The sequence below is a fragment of the Cucurbita pepo genome, chromosome 18 (genome assembly GCF_057944985.1).
Source record: "Cucurbita pepo subsp. pepo isolate OVF chromosome 18, ASM5794498v1, whole genome shotgun sequence".
Classification (NCBI taxonomy): Eukaryota; Viridiplantae; Streptophyta; class Magnoliopsida; order Cucurbitales; family Cucurbitaceae; genus Cucurbita; species Cucurbita pepo.
The window spans coordinates 6,688,616-6,708,179 of record NC_141815.1 but is presented as its reverse complement, the minus strand read 5'-3'; the positions used below and the strand labels follow the sequence as shown (position 1 = coordinate 6,708,179).

Genomic DNA, 19,564 nt, shown 5'->3' with positions numbered 1-19,564 from the left:
AAACACGATATATATATATATATATATATATATATAGTGAAATAAAAGCGATGTATTTAACACACATGTTCATACATATATGTACATTATATTAAAGTAGTGTTCATACAAACATAGTTTTAAACACAAAATAAGAAACGAACTCAAAAACATTTCAAAATAGAATAAGTTTGAGGACGAGTGGTTGATCTATGGTTATGCTCCAAAGTCTACTCTCATCCCCGATCAGCTCATAATAACCTGAAAAACATAGAAAACATGGAGTGAGTACAAAAACTTAGTAAGTAGCCTATTTGTACGCTCTTAATTGCATCCTTAAGCTAAGGTACTATAACTTATTGAGTATCCAAGGACTTAATATATAAAACTTCTCTCGGTCCATATCATATGGTCAACCTGAAAACTTCCCTAAAGTGGCCTTTAAATCACTCACCATGAAAGACCGACATGGTCACATGGATGGTGCAACTTGACCATGATATCCCGCTAATAGTACCTGATGTAGGACATCTCATCTAGGTGAGGGAAAATAGGAGGGTCATTTTGACGTCCTGCTCATGAAACATGGTGCAAGGGCGTCCCACCTAGAAGAGGATTTAGGGTCTTATAATACACTGCGTGGTAGGAGATACGGGTCACTTTAGGACATAGTACCTAGCTCCTAGGGTATGCTCTCGGTGCATAGTTCATTAATAACCCTAAGTTCACTTGAAATTCATGTTATACCCTGATATATGTATAGCAAGGTAGCCTTAAGCATTTCTAGGAGGTAGACAATGATTTTTCTACTTAAACCATGGTTCAAGCCCCCGAACGTGGTCCAACGGTCATGAAAATTCAATAGTATTTTGATAGTCATGATTTAAGGTCGTGTATGAAGTTTTAAATTGTATAGAGGTCATTAAGATCGTGTATAATAGGCGTCATAGTCTAGGGACATTATGGTCATTTTACACAATCTTCTAGTTCAGCTAGTTCGCCTTATTCAATGACCACATTTTTTTAGATATATCTTTAATTTATCATATTATACTCATATTTCAAATTTAATAGGCAGAAGAGTTCATTTAATGAGTTATTTTGACATTACTTGATTCTCGAGCAAAATGCTTGGTTCGAATCCTTAGCTCACAGTTCTTAGTGCTTTTCTTTCACATTGAAATCCAAGTGATTCTTAAAAATATTTTTTGAAAACAGTCAAAGTTGACTACTTATCTCCTGTCTTCAGGGTCTCATTTCTCGAACCTATCTCCTGTCTTCAGGGTCTCGTTTCTCGAATCTTTAGGCTAATGTGGTCAGTGCAGTAAAACTAGACTTGACAGATTCAAAGATATCAATTGCTGGCGGGTGACTTGGATGCAAGTATCGATGTCGATAACGATACCAAAATTTCATTCTTATCAATGCATCGAAATCTATAAATGGCGAATTTTTCATTCGTAAATTATTTCCTTGATATTTGAGCTCAACAAATTATTACAAAATCCTGTAGTTTCAAACGAAAAATGATGCTCTTCTTCTTACCCAAAAACTTATGTTACATAAAAAAGTTAACTAATATCTCTCCGCGCTCAATACATTGATTACATCGTATCTCCAAACTCAACGGATCTAAACTAAATCGTATCTCTACACTCAAATTAGCGGTAAGATGTAAAATGACAAAGAAAAACACAGAAGCAACTCGTGTTTTTTTTCTTTGTTGTGATGATTTAGTTCCAAATCGCGTTCGTTTTTCTCTTGCTCTATGTTGCTCGACCTACAAGAGTTGTTTCGGACGAGTTTCCGCTTTCGAGAAATGCACTGGTTAATGGCTGCTGCAATCAAAGGAAGATTTTAGTATATCTCATGAATGATGAAAACATATAAAAGAAAGTTTCAAAAGTTTATCAAATGCCACAACATCAAAGAATACTTGCAACCTTTCTTCTTAAATGCATTCAAATATATGAAGTGGGAACAATGGATTGAATAAACGTCAACATGTCACGGACTAAGTTCGGTTTTGAAAAGGAAAGTTGATTAGAGAATTAGAGGTATTCATATGACCCGATAACTCGACAAACCTGGACTATCCAACTAAACCATAAAGGTTGGGTTGGGTTAGATTTTTTGTTTTTCGGTTTGGGTTGGGTTGAATTTTTGGAAAGCCAAAAATTTGACTCAGTTCGTGGGTTGACATTTTTTTTGTTGGGTCAACCCGACTAACCCGAAAATAGGGTTACAACCCAACCCTACTTTTAAGATTATTATGAAGATCAAGAATATTTGACGTTTGTCACCGATGTTAAATGATGTGTTGTGACTTGTGAATGTTTGATATTTGAGTTTTAAGATTTTTTTGTTGCTAATGTAACATGTATCGTGGATAATTTAAAAAAAAAACAACCTGAGAACCCAACCCGAAAATAAAGGGTTGCATTGGATTAGGTTGTAAATTCTATTCGGGTTGCTCAGTTCACCAACCCAGCCAATTCTAAATTCAGCACCGTGTCCAAACATTCACTATCCCCTACGACCTAAGCATGTCATGCACCGTCTTATACTTCTTTTGAAATTGAAGGCAATTCCAACAAATATACACCGATTCTGGTAACATGTTTGACATCACTAATGTTCTTCCTTAGAAAAAGTTGTATGTGTGAGATCCGACATCGGTTGAGAAGGGAACGAAGCATTCTTCATAAGCGTGGGGAAACCTCTTCCTAGCAAACATGTTTTAAAAACCTTAAGGGGAAGCCCGAAAGAGAAAGCCTAAAGAAGACAATATCCGCTAGCGACAGGCTTGGGACATGACAGTATGAGATCATATAACCTAGAACAAGTCAAACCGAGTACCTATAATGGTAGAATTCTTAGCGTTGGCTACCATTGGCACACCCAACTGACGGATTTTGTTCGTGTTCATTTGATTATAAACTCCCATCAACATAAAACTATTAAATTTTGAAGATATTTCAAAAGTTCACCAAGAACGTTAAAATCATAAGTAGACTGAAAAAAACATAATTTAAAATACCTCTCTGTCATAAGAAGATCCACAAAGAAAAAATGGCTCTTTTTCCCTAATTCCTCCATTACTTTCAATCAATCTCTCCAAAACCTGCCAAGAGGAAGGCGAGTCACAAACATAACAACGATAAAGTATCACCCGTGTCGTCCAGAACGACCATTTCGAGCTGAAAGGTATGGAATCTAATGGATCGAGAACCCATATCAAATAGGATTTAAAATATTAAAAGAACGAGCACTTGCCTTCCCAGTAAGAATTTCGAACTCGAGTAGTTCTTTGACGAACTTTTCAAGAACTTGACGGTTTTTCTCCATCATTTCCTTTGCTCTACAATACGCTAAATCATAGATCTAGAAACGCCAAGTGAGGAAGGTCAATTAAATAATCTTAAGCCAACAAAGTAGGAATCAAATAAGATTAACTCAGACTATGTTTGTAAACTTGAGGCACAAAGTATACCTTTTCAACTTTAGTTGCCACTTCATATTCATAGGTGTCCCCCATACTCAAAAAAGAAACCTATGTCATTGCCAAAGTGTGTGATATCACTAAATGAGAGCCTTATAAAGCCACTTGAGCATATAATGTATAATAATGTGAAGTTCGTTGAGCATATTACAAATAACGATGATAGAGTGGACTCTTGTAACGGCACAATTAGCAGATATTGTCCTCTTTGGGCTTTTCCTTTCGGGCTTTCCCCTCAAGGTTTTTGAAATGTGTCTGCTAGGGAGAGGTTTCCACACTCTTATAAAGAATGCTTCGTTTTGTTCTGCTCCCTAACCGACGTGGGATCTCACAATCCACCCCCCTCAAGAGCCAGCGTTCTCGCTGGCACTCATTCCCTTCTCCAATCAATGTGGGACCCCCCAATCCACCCCTTCGGGACCCAACGACCTTGTTTGCACACCGCCTCGTGTCCTAACCTCCTCATTGGCACATTGCCTGGTGTCTGGCTCTAATACCATTTGTAATGGCTCAAGCCCACTGCTAGCAAATATTGTCCTCTTTGGGCTTTCTCTTTCGGGATTCCCCTCAAGGTTTTTAAAACGCGTCTACTAGGGAGAGGTCTCCACACTCTTATAAAGAATGCTTCGTTTCGTTCTCCTCCCCAACTAACGTGGGATCTCACAATCCACCCTCCCTCGGGGGCCGGCGTCCTCACTGGCACTCATTCCCTTCTCCAATCAATGTGGGACCCCCAAATCCACCCCTTTGGGACCCAACGACCTTAATGCACACCGCCTCGTGTCCTAACCTCCTCACTAGCACATCACCCAGTGTCCGGCTCTGATACCATTTGTAATGGCTCAAGCCCACTGCTAGCATATATTGTCCTCTTTAGGCTTTCCCTTTCGGGCTTCCCCTCAAGGTTTTTAAAACGCGTCTAAACTAGGGAGAGGTTTCCACACCCTTATAAAGAATGCTTCGTTTCGTTCTCCTCCCCAACCGATGTGGGATCTCACAACTTCAGAAGAATAAAAGTAACAAAATTCCTGTATATCACAAAGGAATGTTGTGTTGAAATCTACCACAAATCAGAATTGGACATGTAAAAAAAAAGTATACCGCATTGTTTGTGCAGTAAATTGCTGGATTATCATCTGGCCCCCACCCATACTGAACCACCATTCTCGTTGCAATCTACCACAGATCAGATTTGGAAAGGGGTGTAATGTAAAAGTTAGATAGCATATAAGATCATTGACAACTATGTTAGATAGCTCTATGAAACTAACCTCTTGTGCCTGCTTTAACTCAGATGAAGATAGCAGATTTTCTTCTCCAAAAGGAAGTAGCATTTGAGATGCAACATATGAACCAAAGCAAAAAACAAGCTTCTTTTCAAGGTACGATCTTGATTCCGAATTCCCATTTATTGAGCCTTCGTTTTTCCGTTTACTGATCTTTGTACATCCAATACCCTACAAATAAGGCACGAGTTCAAATGCAATAAAATCGACACGATGGTGTTCTAATGAAACAGAGAACTTATCATATATTTTACCCAAAAGTGTAAGAGTAATGTGACCGTACTAGCACAATACTACAAATCTCTTTATTATTACCAGAAGAACTTGTTAGCACTTTGGGATAGGAAAATGCCTAACCTGCCATGATAATGGCTCAAGCCACAGATTATCCACGACATCGAAATTCGGTAACAGAAGAGCGATAAGACCACGACCAGCTGCCCAAACAGCATGCGGAAACTTCGTCTCCCTCGTCCACTACATAATAGACCTCGATTGATTAGTCCATATTAAAATGGCAGAACTAATGCTTACATGATTAACGGACTAAACTTATAATTTAAAAGTGATTCGTAAATACTTGAAAACTTGTAGAAGTCGAGTAATGAATGGCAGCCGAAACTATCAAAAATACTAAAACGACAACTTTAAGCTAACGATAACGAACTAACGTAGGTAAAAACTTAAACGTTAACGTGAAGTAGTTTCTTACATCGAGAGGAGGATTGAGGAGTTCAATCCCATTGCTTATTTGGCCATATGGTTCCATCAGATCAACCACATTTTGAAGATCTTCTTTAGACAGTGTTAACCCCAGATGATTCACCAACATTTTGTTTAGGTTTTTTACTGTTCTGGTTTTCTGCACCCACTTGGGAACCATACCATTGAAAGTCTGTCAACAAAGATTTTCCACAGATCAATTAGGATTATTTACATGAATCAATTACACCAAAAAAAACAAAACAAAATAGGCTAAACAGAATCAACCAATCTGGATTGGAGCCGCTGCAAAACAGGCGAACCAGAAAACCCAGAACTGACTAGAACAACAATGCCAAAAAGATCATGGAGAAGAGTAAACGACGCATACAAGGCATACTGTTTTAATTAACATCGACATGGCGATTGGAACTCGTAGGATATAGACAGCTACCTATGTATTTATTTTTCAGTGGTTATAGATAAAATTAGGATGGAAAACATATTTGACAAGAAAAAACTTCGTTCTTTTTCGTTGTTTTGTCTAAAATTAACGGTATCTAGTTAATTCTAAACAAAACATGAAAGTACAAATGAAAATAATGATCATTGTGTTCATCTAATATTGCAAGGAACAGGAGTAACGACCCAAGCCCACCGCTAGCAGATATTGTCCTTTTTGGGGTTTCCTTTTCGGGCTTCCCCTCAAGGCTTTAAAACATGTCTACTAGGGAAAGGTTTCCACACCCTTATAAAGGGTGTTTCGTTCTCCTCCCCAACCAATGTGGTATATCACAATCCACCCCCTTAAGGGCCCAGCGTCCTCGCTGGCACTCGTTCCTTTCTCCAATCGATGTGGGACCCCCACCAAATCCACCCCCTTCGGGGCCCAGCGTCCTTACTGGCACATCGCCCGGTGTCTGGCTCTGATATCATTTGTAATGACCCAGGCTCACCGCTAGCAGATATTGTCCTCTTTGGGCTTCCCTCAAGGCCTTAAAATGCGTTTGCTAGGGAAAGGTTTCCACACCCTTATAAAAGGTGTCTCGTTCTCCTCCCCAACCAATGTGGGATATCACAACAGGAATCTGGAAAGGTTACCAAACAACTCGTTTTCAAATTCAGAAACCAAGCTTTCATTACGAAAAAAAGAAAATTCATACAGAAGTCTAAACCAACCAAAAGGGGCTCCAATCCAGCAGAATAACATAACTAATAATTGCAAAAAGACGCCTATAAAGAGTTGTTAAAAATCAATGGTATCCCAAATTTCCTTCCAACCTCTCTAAAAATCATATTATCTCACAAACCAAATACCTCACAAAACGGCAAAGAAACAAGCCTGCTACAGACCTCTACCCCTATCCCAAAAGGGGGATACAACAAAACCTCCTCCAACATCGTCTGGCAATCTTCATTGCGTGTCAGAGAACCGAGGACTCCAAAAGGTGAAACCATGAGAAATACGCGAATTAAACATTTTAAAGAATCGATCAATATCTTCCGACTCAATTCTACAAAGGATGCACCACTTAGACCCAAAAAAGGAGGAGCACCTCTAAATGTGATCCAAGGAATTGACTTCCCAGGCAAGATATGCCAAGCAAATAACTTGGCCTTCTAGAGCAAAGAAAATAAAAGGGCATCAGGAGAAGCGAAGGAACGCTCAAGCGATAGAAAAGAGAGCTACAAGACAACCCCCCCCCCCCCCCCCCCCCCCCCCCCCCCCCCCCCGGCCCCCCAAGCTTGGGACCAGACATAAATGTCACTCCTCCCATGACGAGTCAAGGGGTCTGGAATCCCTCGAAAGGCTTCAAAACCCAAAGTCCAGAGTCTCTTCTCGGTCAGTGAGGGGGCGGCGAAAACCCAAGGAAAGCAAGGAAGAGAGAGGCAAAACAAAGGATGCCCTCCAAATAAACCTTTTCCCTATGTGAGTTTCCAACCTTTTTGCTAACCTCAAAAAATAAAGAAACACTTTTCCATAATGATGTGGCACACAATGACAGCCTATTACGATTTTAAAACGCAAGCACTAGTGAGTGAGAAAAATTAATAAATTCGTCTCTGCCAATAATAAAAATAAGAAGAAACTTATTTGAATGAGCAAAGCAGTATTTCTTACAGCAAACCAGCTACAGTAGTCCATCAGTTCATCAGTGTCGAGGAATTTTGTTCGAAAAGCACTTCCTTCCAAAGCAAGCGGGACAAGTTTTAGTTCCAAAGGTCGTAAAAGGGATGTCTTCTCAGCAACCTAGAAGTAAAATATCCGAATAAGTGACAAAAAAATTACTTAATTAAGAAGGAAAACAATCCATGAGATTAGTCGAAGTGCGTATAAAATGATACATATCCAAAAACTCATGGATATCGAAGGATCTTATTATTGCATGCATTTTGAATACTATACGCATTCACAAACGTGTTTATTCAATCAATCTCTTCTTTTAACAAGAAAAGTTAATGGAAAAACATCTCCAAATAGGGTTGAGAAGAAAAGAAACTGCATTCTTTTTAGTAAAAGGTCTAACAATCGTAGGATATTTGTCTAATCCCATTAAATAACGAGTAGTTGACCTCCCTAATTTATTTGATTGGATTTATTTAGATTTATTTACCTAGCATGTAGCTAGTATCAACGATTATTATATTGGTTGGATGAGCTTTTCTATTCTAGAAAATCGGACTAAAACCAAACTCTAACTCAATCGGTGAAGCCTTCATAGCCGCCGATCATCCATCATATAGAAGAGATTAAACTCTGATACTGTTTCATGACCTTCATTATCAACAAGAATCGTCCTTAAAGTTCACTGGTGTCAGGCATCATATGAAATTTCAGTACAAACACTTGCCATATTACGCACAAAAGAAGGATGGATATAAATTACCTTTTTCCAATCTACGTAATCAATGAGCTCCTCGTCCATGGATTCTTTAGCAGCAATTTGTAGGATCTTCTCTCTTTCAGATTGAGTTAGTCTTTGAAGATGAAATATTCGATCCATCCGCCCAGGCCGCTGTAGAGCATCATCAATTTGCTTCAAATTCCGAGTGGTAGCCATCAAAACTACTCCATCTTGTTTCTCAAACCTACACATAGATGCACAACATGCTGTAAGAGGAAATAATGTGACCTGTACTAGTGTAGCACTAAATCTAGTAAAATTCTTGGAGAATTCTATTAAGTAAGACAGAAACTTCACTTTCCAATGGCCAAGACATCAAATCCAACCAAGGAAACCAAGGAAAAGAAAGATATTATGCTCATTCTGAAGATAACCCGCCCTCAAGTATGGTCTGGCACTAAGGTCAGAGACGTTGAAGGGGCAATTTTTATGATAGCAAAGGGGCAATTTTCTTTGAATGGTGCTTGCTGTAAGCACGGTTCTTAACTTGTAAAACAAAATGAGTATCGAAATTACAATTTAGTGTATTGTTTATCGTAAAAGGAAAACCTATCGTTTTATGGAGAATTTTGTGTCTCACTTTTGAGGTTGTGACTGCATAGAATATACATTAAAGCTCTCAGTAAAAGGAAAACCCCCACAAGCTGACCCAATTTTTCCGTGTTTACAAATAGAATTATCTAGAACGACTTCGCTTCATTTTATTTCTCCTGTACCATTTTGTTGTATTACATAAGTGCTAGTTGTTTCAAGGATAGATCTTGTTATGTTTCAAAACATTAAGAGGATAGAACATTGGATGGTCAAAATAACTAAAAGTAGTTTACCCATCAAGCTCCACAAGAAGTTGGTTAATGAAAGCTTCGTGATCCTGTTCTTTGGTATGAATATACTTGCCACGAACTCCAGCAAAGATGTCAAAATCCTCCACAAATATGATCACAGGTGCCTAGAGATATCACTCTAGAACTATAATTAGAAACGGAAGATTGCAAAAATTAACCATCTAATCTCTTCTAGCATAAAAACCAACGAAATATTTGCAGGAAAAACTTTCACAGTAATACAACTAGAAAGAAACAACAAAGAATGTGTATATTAAGTAAGATTGAACGCGAAGTCGCACATTGAATCTCTTCAATCAAAACATCAAAATAAAGGCTAAGAACGTTGGGTTTCGAGCAAAAGAGTCTGGTGGAAGAAGGAAGAGGTTTAACAACTGAGAACAATCCCTTCTGACATTAGATCTAAAGTCAAATTCAAAAAAGGCGAGAAGTGAGAACCAACTCAAATATGCCCAACCGCACATAAATCCGAATCCCTAAAACAAGCATCCCTGTAATATTCCAAAATAGTCTTCATAAAAACAACCGACGATCTTCGAATTCCAAAATGAATAAAAAATAGAAACTGAAAATGATCTTCAAGACAACATGGAAAAAACAGTCTAAATAGGTGAGTGATACACAATTAGATCTTAATTTATGGTGACCGAGGAGTGATTTCTTTCATTTGGAATTCACAAACCTCATTAAGGAATTGAATGCAGGAGGAATGGAAGGATACATTAGAATGATGCTCATAATTATGAAACTTCAACTGAATTATTTTAATCAAGAACCGAAAAAAGACTTTCAAATGCTTCTGTAAAAGAGTCTTCGACAGAAAATATATCGATTTATATTAACTAAATGTGCTTCAAGTTCCTCATTACTCATACTAACATCAGATGCTTCAATTTGATATCCTAAACTGAAATAAGGATTCTCTCTCTTGTTTATATCAAAATCTTCTAGCCTTAAACTCAATATTAGTAGTTTGACATTTTCTTCTTGGAGACCAAGGAGGCCTTTGGTCTATTGACCTTGTTGCAACCTTGATTTCTACTAGCGTTGCAGCCATTTCGTATATTTTACTTGATGGCAAGGTCAGAGGTGGGTTCATGATTTTCTTTGGAAGAATGTAGTAGCTTTTAATATTACGTGAATGGTAGAGGCCTTTTCCATAGCATCAGTTTTGTTTGCAATCTCACTAAGCCTTTCAAACGATAATATCGAAAATGTTCTTTGTTCTATCAATGTTTATGTAACGACCCAGATCCACCGCTAGCAGATATTGTCCTCTTTGGGCTTTCCCTTTCAGGTTCCCCTCAAGGCTTTAAAACGCGTCTGCTAGGGGAAGGTTTCCACACCCTTATAAATGGTGGTTTGTTCTCCTACCCAACCAATCTGGGACGTCACAGTTTAATTTTCATGGTTAAATCTCTATATAGGTGTATTAGTTGTTTTGCATTTTTCTTTCTTTTTTACTTCCTTTGGGAGTTCGAATCTGTTGAACATTTATTCCTTTTCTTGAATAAGAAATTGTTTCTAGTTAAAAATAAAAATAAAAAAAGCGAGCTAAGGAGCAAGAGAACAACCAAATCTCTTGCGGTTTGGAATAACTCCCGAACATTGGATGCACTTTGCCCAACCCATAGTCCAGGCTCTAATTCTTGCGCTTGAACCGTCACAACTGGTACTTTTGCTTCTGCAGCTATGGCCATTGCAAGAGATGTCTTTCCTGTTCCTCTCTCACCAACAATTAAGACCCCCTGCAATAAGACGCGGACGACATGAGTAGAAACATAAAAATTGTTTTAGCAACCACTGCAACCTAGCGTATGGTATCCGAATACGGAAGGACATCTCATTGATATAACGTTACAGAAATGCAAAACAAGTCACGGCGCAGTGTATTATTTGTTGACACCTTGTATCTAAAATTCCTATGCAGAGACTAAAGAGAACATTTCATTGAAGATAATGAAATTACAAAGGTAAGCCATAAGACAATCAAAATCACTCACTTACTGTAGAGAGGATGAAAAATTACCACAACGAAATAATAATAAATACACAATAAAACCCTTAGATTTGAGGCACCAGGTGAAAGCTGAAAATACAACAAAATCTCATACGGAAGCATTGTTCGTCTTTTCTGTTTTGATCATTTCCTTTCGCTCCAATTCAATTTGCCAAAACAGAGCACCTCAAACAAGTAACCTTTAGACTTTCTTTTCCTATGACCAATGACCAAAAAAGCATGCATGATAAATTGACCAACAATACCAGGATGTGGGGAAGGATGAAAATTAAACACGTCTAACGAGTCTACTCAAAGTCTCGAAGTGAATGAGAGTTAAACGAAAAAAACTGATGGCTGGATCCTGATGGATGCATTTTATGTTTGAAAGTTGAAAAAGATATCAATCATATCTTCCTTCATCGTCAGAACAGCAGCAATGTTTCAGCAGCATTGCTCAGATAGCATGGTCTTTTAATCTTAAAGGATTAGTTTCGTAGCAATGAGATGAGAAGGTTTCATGAAGAAATCGGGAGTTGAAAAAACTTGTATCGAGCTGCCCAATAAGCTTGATTCTATGTAAAATTTGGTAAGAGATCTAGAGAACTTTGAACTCAAAATTATGAAGATCCATACAAATTTGTCCTTTTGAAACTATTTCTTAAGCTTGAGGGGAAGAAAATGAAAAGTTTTCATGAAGGAATCGGGGTGAGGTAAGGGTGAGATCACCCCAACCAATAAAAAATTTCTGGGTTTTACTCGGGTGAGGATCGCTTTCTGGCAACATACCACAGCTTATAACTTTGGCTACAGTCCACGGCAAGGTAAGAACTCAGTCTCAAACTCTTCCTTGCAACTCCATCTTTAAGTTTCATGAAGATATCGAGGGCTAAAAGTCATTGTATCACGCTGTAGAGACTGAGTTTCAAAGCAAGATGAACGAGGTTTTTGCGTCTTGTTCCCCTTGGTCGGTTCAATTGAACCGGTCGTGCCAGCCCAAACCTAGCCCAACCTCAATTTTTCATCAAATTGAACCCCTTCCAGACCTGTTTTCATGAAATTCTCTTTGGTTCTTGAAAATAGACTCAAAGATGGACCTACCAAAGAAAATTTGGAACAATCCACATACAGAAAACTCAAGAGTCGAGGACTCGAACGTCAAACATACCCGAGGTTTTTAGACTACATCCCTTGGAGTGTAAAAAACCTCGGACGTAGGTTTCTAGACTGCATTGCTTGGAATGTAAGAAGCCTTGGATGCAGGTTTTAGACTACGCCACTTGGAACGTATGAAGCCTTTGGCATAAGTTTTCAGACCGCCGCTTGGAATGTACGAAGCTTTGGACGCAGCTTGTAAACTACACTGCTTGGATCGTAAGAAGTCTTGGGTGTAGGTTTCAAACTATATCGCAGGAAATGCATGAAGCCTTGGATGCGGTTCAAACTACGTCGCTTGGAACGCTTGAAGCCTTAGACGTAGGCTCAGATCGTATCGCTTGGATTCGACAGACAAGACTACGGCTACCACAGATTCTTTTCTTCTTTTTGTTTTGATGTCTTTTGTCTTGTACCGTAAATCCTAAGGGTATCTTAGGAAACAGAACAAGAACTAAGAACCAAAGATAAGAACTAGAACAAGGATCAAGATCCAAGTCCTCAGAACTAAGAACCAAGAACCTCATAACTAAGGTCCTTAGGTCTGAACCTCATAACTAAGGTCCTTAGGTCAGAACCCAGGACCAAAGCCCTTGGGCTAGACCATGACAAGAGCTCAAAACTTAAGAACATAACATAAAAGCCTAAGTTCTCATGATAAGAATAAGAACATGACAAGAAAGAGTATAGTACCCTAGCACACACCATGGCACGATTAAGAACCAACAAATAGGCAACTTAGTAAGTCTTTATACTCATTAAAGTTCTCTCATATTTTTCTAGGTGACAAGAAGAAACTGGTCAAGGATGGAAGCAGATCTGGAACAAGTGTCATACAAAGCCACACCATGTTTCAACCGTTTTAATATTTTAAGATGTTTTGTTTACCGGACCCAATGTATTCCAACTCATATACTCTATTTTGGACTAGTAATTAAAATGAACCGCATATCTACCATCCGTTAAACATACCCGAGGGGCACGGGCACCCATTTCTTGAAACGCACGAGGATTTTGTAGAAATGCCACAACTTCATTGATCTCCTCTCTCATCGACTCAACACTAGCAAAATCTTTTAAAGGTATTGGTGGATTTTTCACCCTCTGCAAACCACAAGCGGATCGTCAATATATTTAAGCAGTTCCTTACGAGAAGAAAATCAGTAAAAACTTTAGCATTTGACTCTAACCTTCATTCTATCAAATGCACGTGTAATTGGGTCGACACCAGCCCGCTTCTTACGTTTGATTTTCTTCATCTTATATTTAAGATATGCTTTCTGCAGAATAGCACTGAATTAGAATTGTCAACCAAGTGTCCAAACATGAGCATGAAATGATAGTGGCAATGCAATATTGGCACCATGCTGTGCATCATTATAATGAAAAAGGCATCAGAGAGGAAATTTACAGTTCTACATGTTGCCTTAAGCAACACCATGTCAGATCATAAGCACCATATCTATGGCTAACAAGCAATAAGGAGTAGTAAATTACCAGTCTCCTAAACTTCCGCAAATTTGGATTCCTACGAACTGGTCCAAAGCCAATAAGCCTTGGCACTTTTCGCTTTACGAACCAGAAGATATGAAACAAACAATATAGGTATATAGCACTTCTAATCATAAACAAAACAACCCACTGGAGAGTATCTTTTCTTTTAGCTTTAAACCTCATTTCTGTCTCAGTTTGCCATTTCAAGTACCACGTAGAATCAACGATTTGATCGCTTTCCACTGGCCATGCCATCCCTAACAGGAGTCTTATCTGTCATAGAATAATAATAATTGGAAACACAAAACAAAAACAAAAACAAAAACAAATGTCTTGAATAAAAAGTAGTCTACAACAATTAAAATGGAAGAGCTGATGATACCTGATAAGGAACTAAAAACTCGACAACGGGAAATACCATCACCATTAGTACGTCATCGTTTACATCTTTTATTTTCTTGAAAACCCAACTTCTACAATATGACACAACACTAGTCTTCCACAATGCATTCAAGAAACTGTAAGGCAACCTTATGCTCAGGATGAACTGTTGATAGATATCCAACTCCGAGAATGGTATACGCATCAGGTGAATTGTAGTTGGTATACCACAGGCAAGCATTTTCATGTATAGTCCATCAAAACCTCCAAAATCTTCAAATAAAATTTCAAATTCCTGAAGAAGATTGCAGAATTAGAATTGAATAGAAATAAGTTAGAAATAAAGAAACCATAATGTATCTGTGGATTGCCTTAATGTCCAAGAAAAACTCCTTCTCATCCCCCTTAAGTGTAATATACATGGCAGCCCAATCATGGCGTATTCGGGCATGATCTACTAGCCTTTTGGTCACGGCATAGGGAACAGCCACCGGATCAATTTCCCACCGTTCCTTTTCTTCGTTGTACCAAGTATTGGCTACAACTCTATCTCGGTCTAGAAGAATTCGTTCCTGCAATTAGAATATAGCTGCTTACTTGCAGGGGTAATAGAGTTTACCATAAATGTTAAGGGTAGCTAAGTTCGTATAAATTATTCACCGAAAAAATGGCAATATAAAATTCTGTTATGAAATACAAAGATCCAAAGCACGTCGATTAAGTATATGATTTAACAGTACCTGTCTCTGGGCCACATATTTTTTACCAAATTCCTCATTTTCTAATAGGTTTCTTTTTAAATCTGCCTTAGCTTCTTCACGCCACTTCTTCCAGCCATGGAATAACTGGAGACTAATAGCTTTAGGAACCACAACTTCCTTATCACCAAACATCCACTTCATTTCAACTTCTGGAAAACCCTTCACAACCTCACCCTCTGGGGTGTTAACAACATAACGTTTTTCATCACCAAACTTCTTCATTTTCTTTCTCACATGAGCCTCCATGTTCTTCTGCAGCACCCTAGAATCTTTAAGACCTTGACTTATACGACGAGCAAAATCAACTGCTTCTTGATCTAAAAAATTTCCAAGACTGACTCCTTCCACGACAGCTGGAAGAATATTTTGCTCCAACGTTTTTCTTTGCATATTTTCCAAATCTTTTTGAATATAATCTTTAGACAGCTTTGTAAGAGATTGCTCTGGCGCTCTGCAACGGAGAAGCAAAAACTGATAATAAATTTTAACTCTTTTATTTTTATTTTCAAAGAGTTACATTAAGGGGAAACATAAGCATCCCAAACTTCAAAAAAGATCAAATCATGTGACAAGGATCAACAAGAAAAAAAAACACATATTATCATATAAATATAGCATGTTAGATGGCTAAAAATCATGGAGAATGTTTAATGGTACATGCAGTAACATATGGCTGAATATAAATCATTTACAATGAGAAGGAGCATTGTGACAAAAACAATAAATTTCCTGTGCAAATTTTTCCTAAAATTTTTGCATTGTATGCGAACTTTTCTGAGAATTTTTGCAATAGCGAAGGGTTAAATTTTTGCTGCCAAATTTCCGATCCCCATGCCATCCTCTCTTGAGGATTGTTGGGAGGGAGCCCCACATTGGCTAATTTCGGGAATGATCATGGGTTTATAAGTAAGGAATACATCTCCATAGGTATGAGGCCTTTTGGGGAAGCCCAAAGCAAAGTCATGAGAGCTTATGCTCAAAGTGGACAATATCATACCACCGTGGAGAGTCGTGATTCCTAACATGGTATTAGAGTCATGCCCTGAACTTAGCCATGTCAATAGAATCCTCAAATGTCAAACAAAGAATTGAGAGCCTCGAAAGTGTAGTCAAAAGTGACTAAAGTGTTGAATAAAGGGTGTACTTTGTTCGAGAACTCTAGAGAAAGAGTCGAGTCTCAATTAAGGGGAGGTTGTTCGAGGGCTCCTCAAATGTCGAACAAAAAATTGTGAGCCTCAAAGGTGTAATCAAAAGTGACTAAAGTGTCGAACAAATGGTGTACTTTGTTCGAGGGCTCTAGAGAAAGAGTCGAGTCTTGATTAAGGGAAGGTTGTTCGAGGGCTCCATAGGCCTTGGGAGGCTCTATGGTGTACTTTGTTCGAAGGGAGAATTGTTGAGGATTGTTAGGAGGAAGTCCCACATTGGCTAATTTAGGGAATGATCATCTCCATTGGTATGAGGCCCTTTGGGGATGCCCAAAGCAAAGCCATGAGAGCTTATGCTCAAAGTGGACAATATCATACCGTTGTGGAGAGTCGTGATTCCTAACACCCTCCTCTATAGCTTTGAATACAACATTTCAATGTACTAAATGAGACCCACCACCCTCCTTCAATCCACAAAAAGTCTCATGATCTTCTGATTCTTTTCTAATTGAGCTTTAATCCAATCAAGAATCCTAAGCAGAAATGATAATGAAACAGGATTCCACTCAAAACCAGCTGTATTGACTTTCATTAAGATCACATGAGAATAGATGGAGACCTAAAGGATAATTACAAAAAGTATTTATACGTGGAGGCCGAACGAGAAGTGTGAAATCTAACAAGGGCCACACCTCTCTCCAAGCCCTCTAAAATGCTATTGTTTCTTTCTCCCCCAAAGACCCCATAAAATAGCACAAAAGCTAGCCAACCCCAAAAGGCAGCTATTTTCATGAAAGAGGGATGAAGAAGAAGCTCCTCCACCATGAAAGCTATACCCTCTAGGTCGGGCCAGGCTAAAGTTGAATGTCTAAAAAAAAGCTACACACACTACCTAGCAAACTCACAAGACAAAAGGAGATAATTCGAATCCTCAGACCTCAGCGAAGGATATAACACTTGGGCACTGTCAAATTGGTCGAAGTCCACGAAACACAATCCAAGTTATGAACTCGGCCAAGTGTCATGGAGGAACTTCCAAATAAAAAATTTAACCTTCTTTGAAATTTTGATTTTCCATAGTGAGAAGAAGATGGGGGGCTCAAAGATGAGGAGCTTGCCCGATATTAAAGGATAGGGCTACACGAAAACTCTTTAGAAGGATTAGGGTTCAAAAGACAAAAGCCTCCCAATGCCACCAAAAAAATGAATAAACACTAAGATAAAAAAGGGAACCCATTAGCAACAGCTTTCCACGAATATATGGTAATACCTCTCGAGATCCCCTTCGAAAGCTACTCAAAGGGATGGGACCTGTTATTGCTCACAATAATCTTATGCCATAAAGTATCGACTTTCGAGAAAAATGCCACAGCCACTTAAGCTCATTAAGCGCCTTTAAGTTCCCTAGCCCTCCACAAATGAAAGAATCTCAGGCCTAATTCTATTCCTCTAGATTCTCCATGAATCAAAACAAGAAAATTCATCGGCTTATAAAAAAAATCGAACTTTAAAGATGATATCGTCTTTCTTCTCAAACATACGTTCTTCTTAAAGTCTTAGGAGCTATTAGAAAGCTGAAAATATACAGAAAAAATTAAAGGTCCATGACATGTTTTTGTTTAAGAGATCAGAATATCGAAGTAACCGGTACAAATTACAACACACATTCAACACATGAGTTCTTTGAAAGCATTAAAGGGACAACAATGGCATTAAGTTAAGGTTGTGCTTGTACCTATCAGTACCCTTCTCTCTGGCCCTCATTTCCCGGGAAAACCCGTTCACCAGTTCGTTGCATTCCCGCTCGATGAAGCCTAGCTCCCTCACCCCAAAACTGAGCGCAACGGTCTCTTCCCTCAAAATACTTTCCTCAATCTCTCCTACTTTCTCCCATTTCTCATTATACTCAACCTCCAACCTTCTCAATATCTGCTCCAACCTGTCCATCCTCTTCCTCGCCTCCTCCCCGACACTAACCCCCTCAGCCACCAACCTCTCATACTCCCCCTTAGCTTTCACCACTTCATCAACAACCCTCTCCAATCTCTTTTCCAAATCCCTCTTCTCCCTCTTTAGTTCCCCTACTTGTGTACGAAGCTCACTCATAATCCCATTTACCAATTCCTCTTTCTTCAACTTCACAGCCTTCAATGCCTCCTCCACCTTTGCTACACTAGAATTACCCTTTCTAGTCTCTTCTATACTCCTCAATACACCCGACACCGTCTCGAGCAACTGCCTCGTACACTCCGAGTACTTATGACCCCTCAAATGCGATCCATCCTCCTTCCCATGAGTTTTCTGACTCAAAACCGTCTCCCCAATTGCCTGAGCTGCAATTGCGGGAGCTTTAACTGTCCTAAAAGGAAAAAATCCAACAGCAATACAGAACAATGTATACACAATTGGCTTAGCAATACAATTGAGCATAAACCCATCATTCTTCTTATCATGTACAGGCAAACTAACAAAATTTGAGATACTAAGGTCCTCCAAAATCGATTCTTCAGCTTCTTGTAAAGCGTTCGAGCTTCTGGGAATTCTTGGAATGCCAAGTACTTGTACCCGGTTCCCATTTGAGACGGAGTTAACGCACTTTCTCGTGAAAATGAAGTTCCATCTCCGGGTACTAGTCCGGCACCTGGTTCTTATGGGTGTAGAGGGTTGGAGACAATGTGGAGCTGGGAATTGAGAAAGGGGTTTATTGGGTAATGGGAGTGAAGCAAAAATTACGTCCATAAGGATGGAATCGCCGGAATTAGAAGCGGAAAAAGGAAATGGGTGAGGAAGAAACGAAGAGGATTAGCATTTGAAAGGGTGCAGGGATTGGTAAATTACGAGGGAGAGAATAAAATGAGAGCAGGGAGTAGCTAAGGAGTGTCTAGGGGAAGTGGATGAAAGAGATTAAAGAGGTTTGGGCTTATGGTTTTACAATCTAACCCATGAGTCGGTCTCCATCAATGGGCCCCAAGCCCAAAGATTTTCTAGACCCTATCCACCCGGTTAACCTCGATCGATATAAAGTCAAAGTTTGACCAATCCAACTCGACTCGACCTCTTTATTCATTAGAATGGATACGAGTTAGCATTGTAAAAATTAGGTTCGTTTGACTGATCTAATAAATTTATCGTTAGGTCAACCTTAATAGTATGTTCGTATGTTTAGATATCTCTGAAAATGAACCATACTTCACTGATTTGATAGGAGAGATCATTACCGTGAAGAGAAGCCTTAGAGAAATTTCAAGAGGGAAAGTTGATCGAATTTCAAATTGGAAATACAAATGATTAGATTTCTAAAAAGTGAGCGGGATGGAGACGGGAACAAAAAAAAATATAATATAATCTCTATCCCTGTTCACTTTTAGCCAACGAGGAGAAATCTCTCCCTTTTCCGTTCCCATTCTCC

General features: G+C 38.8%; 1 protein-coding gene across 2 annotated transcripts; it reads right to left on the bottom strand.

Moving 5' to 3' along the window:
• Positions 1-1,414: 1,414 nt before the first annotated feature.
• EMB2458 (FtsH extracellular protease family) lies at positions 1,415-19,029 on the bottom strand. Of its 2 annotated transcripts, none has more exons than XM_023677326.2 (19): positions 17,891-19,029; positions 14,990-15,461; positions 14,621-14,821; positions 14,251-14,544; positions 13,872-14,141; positions 13,565-13,654; positions 13,347-13,478; positions 10,795-10,968; positions 9,203-9,324; positions 8,358-8,559; positions 7,592-7,720; positions 5,480-5,662; positions 5,125-5,244; positions 4,753-4,938; positions 4,583-4,657; positions 3,473-3,532; positions 3,256-3,363; positions 3,020-3,103; positions 1,415-1,817 (listed from the first exon to the last, which is right to left on the bottom strand). In XM_023677326.2, the coding sequence occupies exons 1-19, from the start codon at positions 18,892-18,894 to the stop codon at positions 1,746-1,748; spliced, it is 3,978 nt and encodes a 1,325-aa protein (XP_023533094.2). In that variant the 5' UTR covers positions 18,895-19,029; the 3' UTR covers positions 1,415-1,745. The 2 variants fall into 2 exon arrangements, with proteins under 2 accessions (XP_023533094.2, XP_023533095.2); XM_023677327.2 differs by having other exon boundaries at positions 1,415-1,814.
• Between the last annotated feature and the right edge of the window lie 535 nt (positions 19,030-19,564).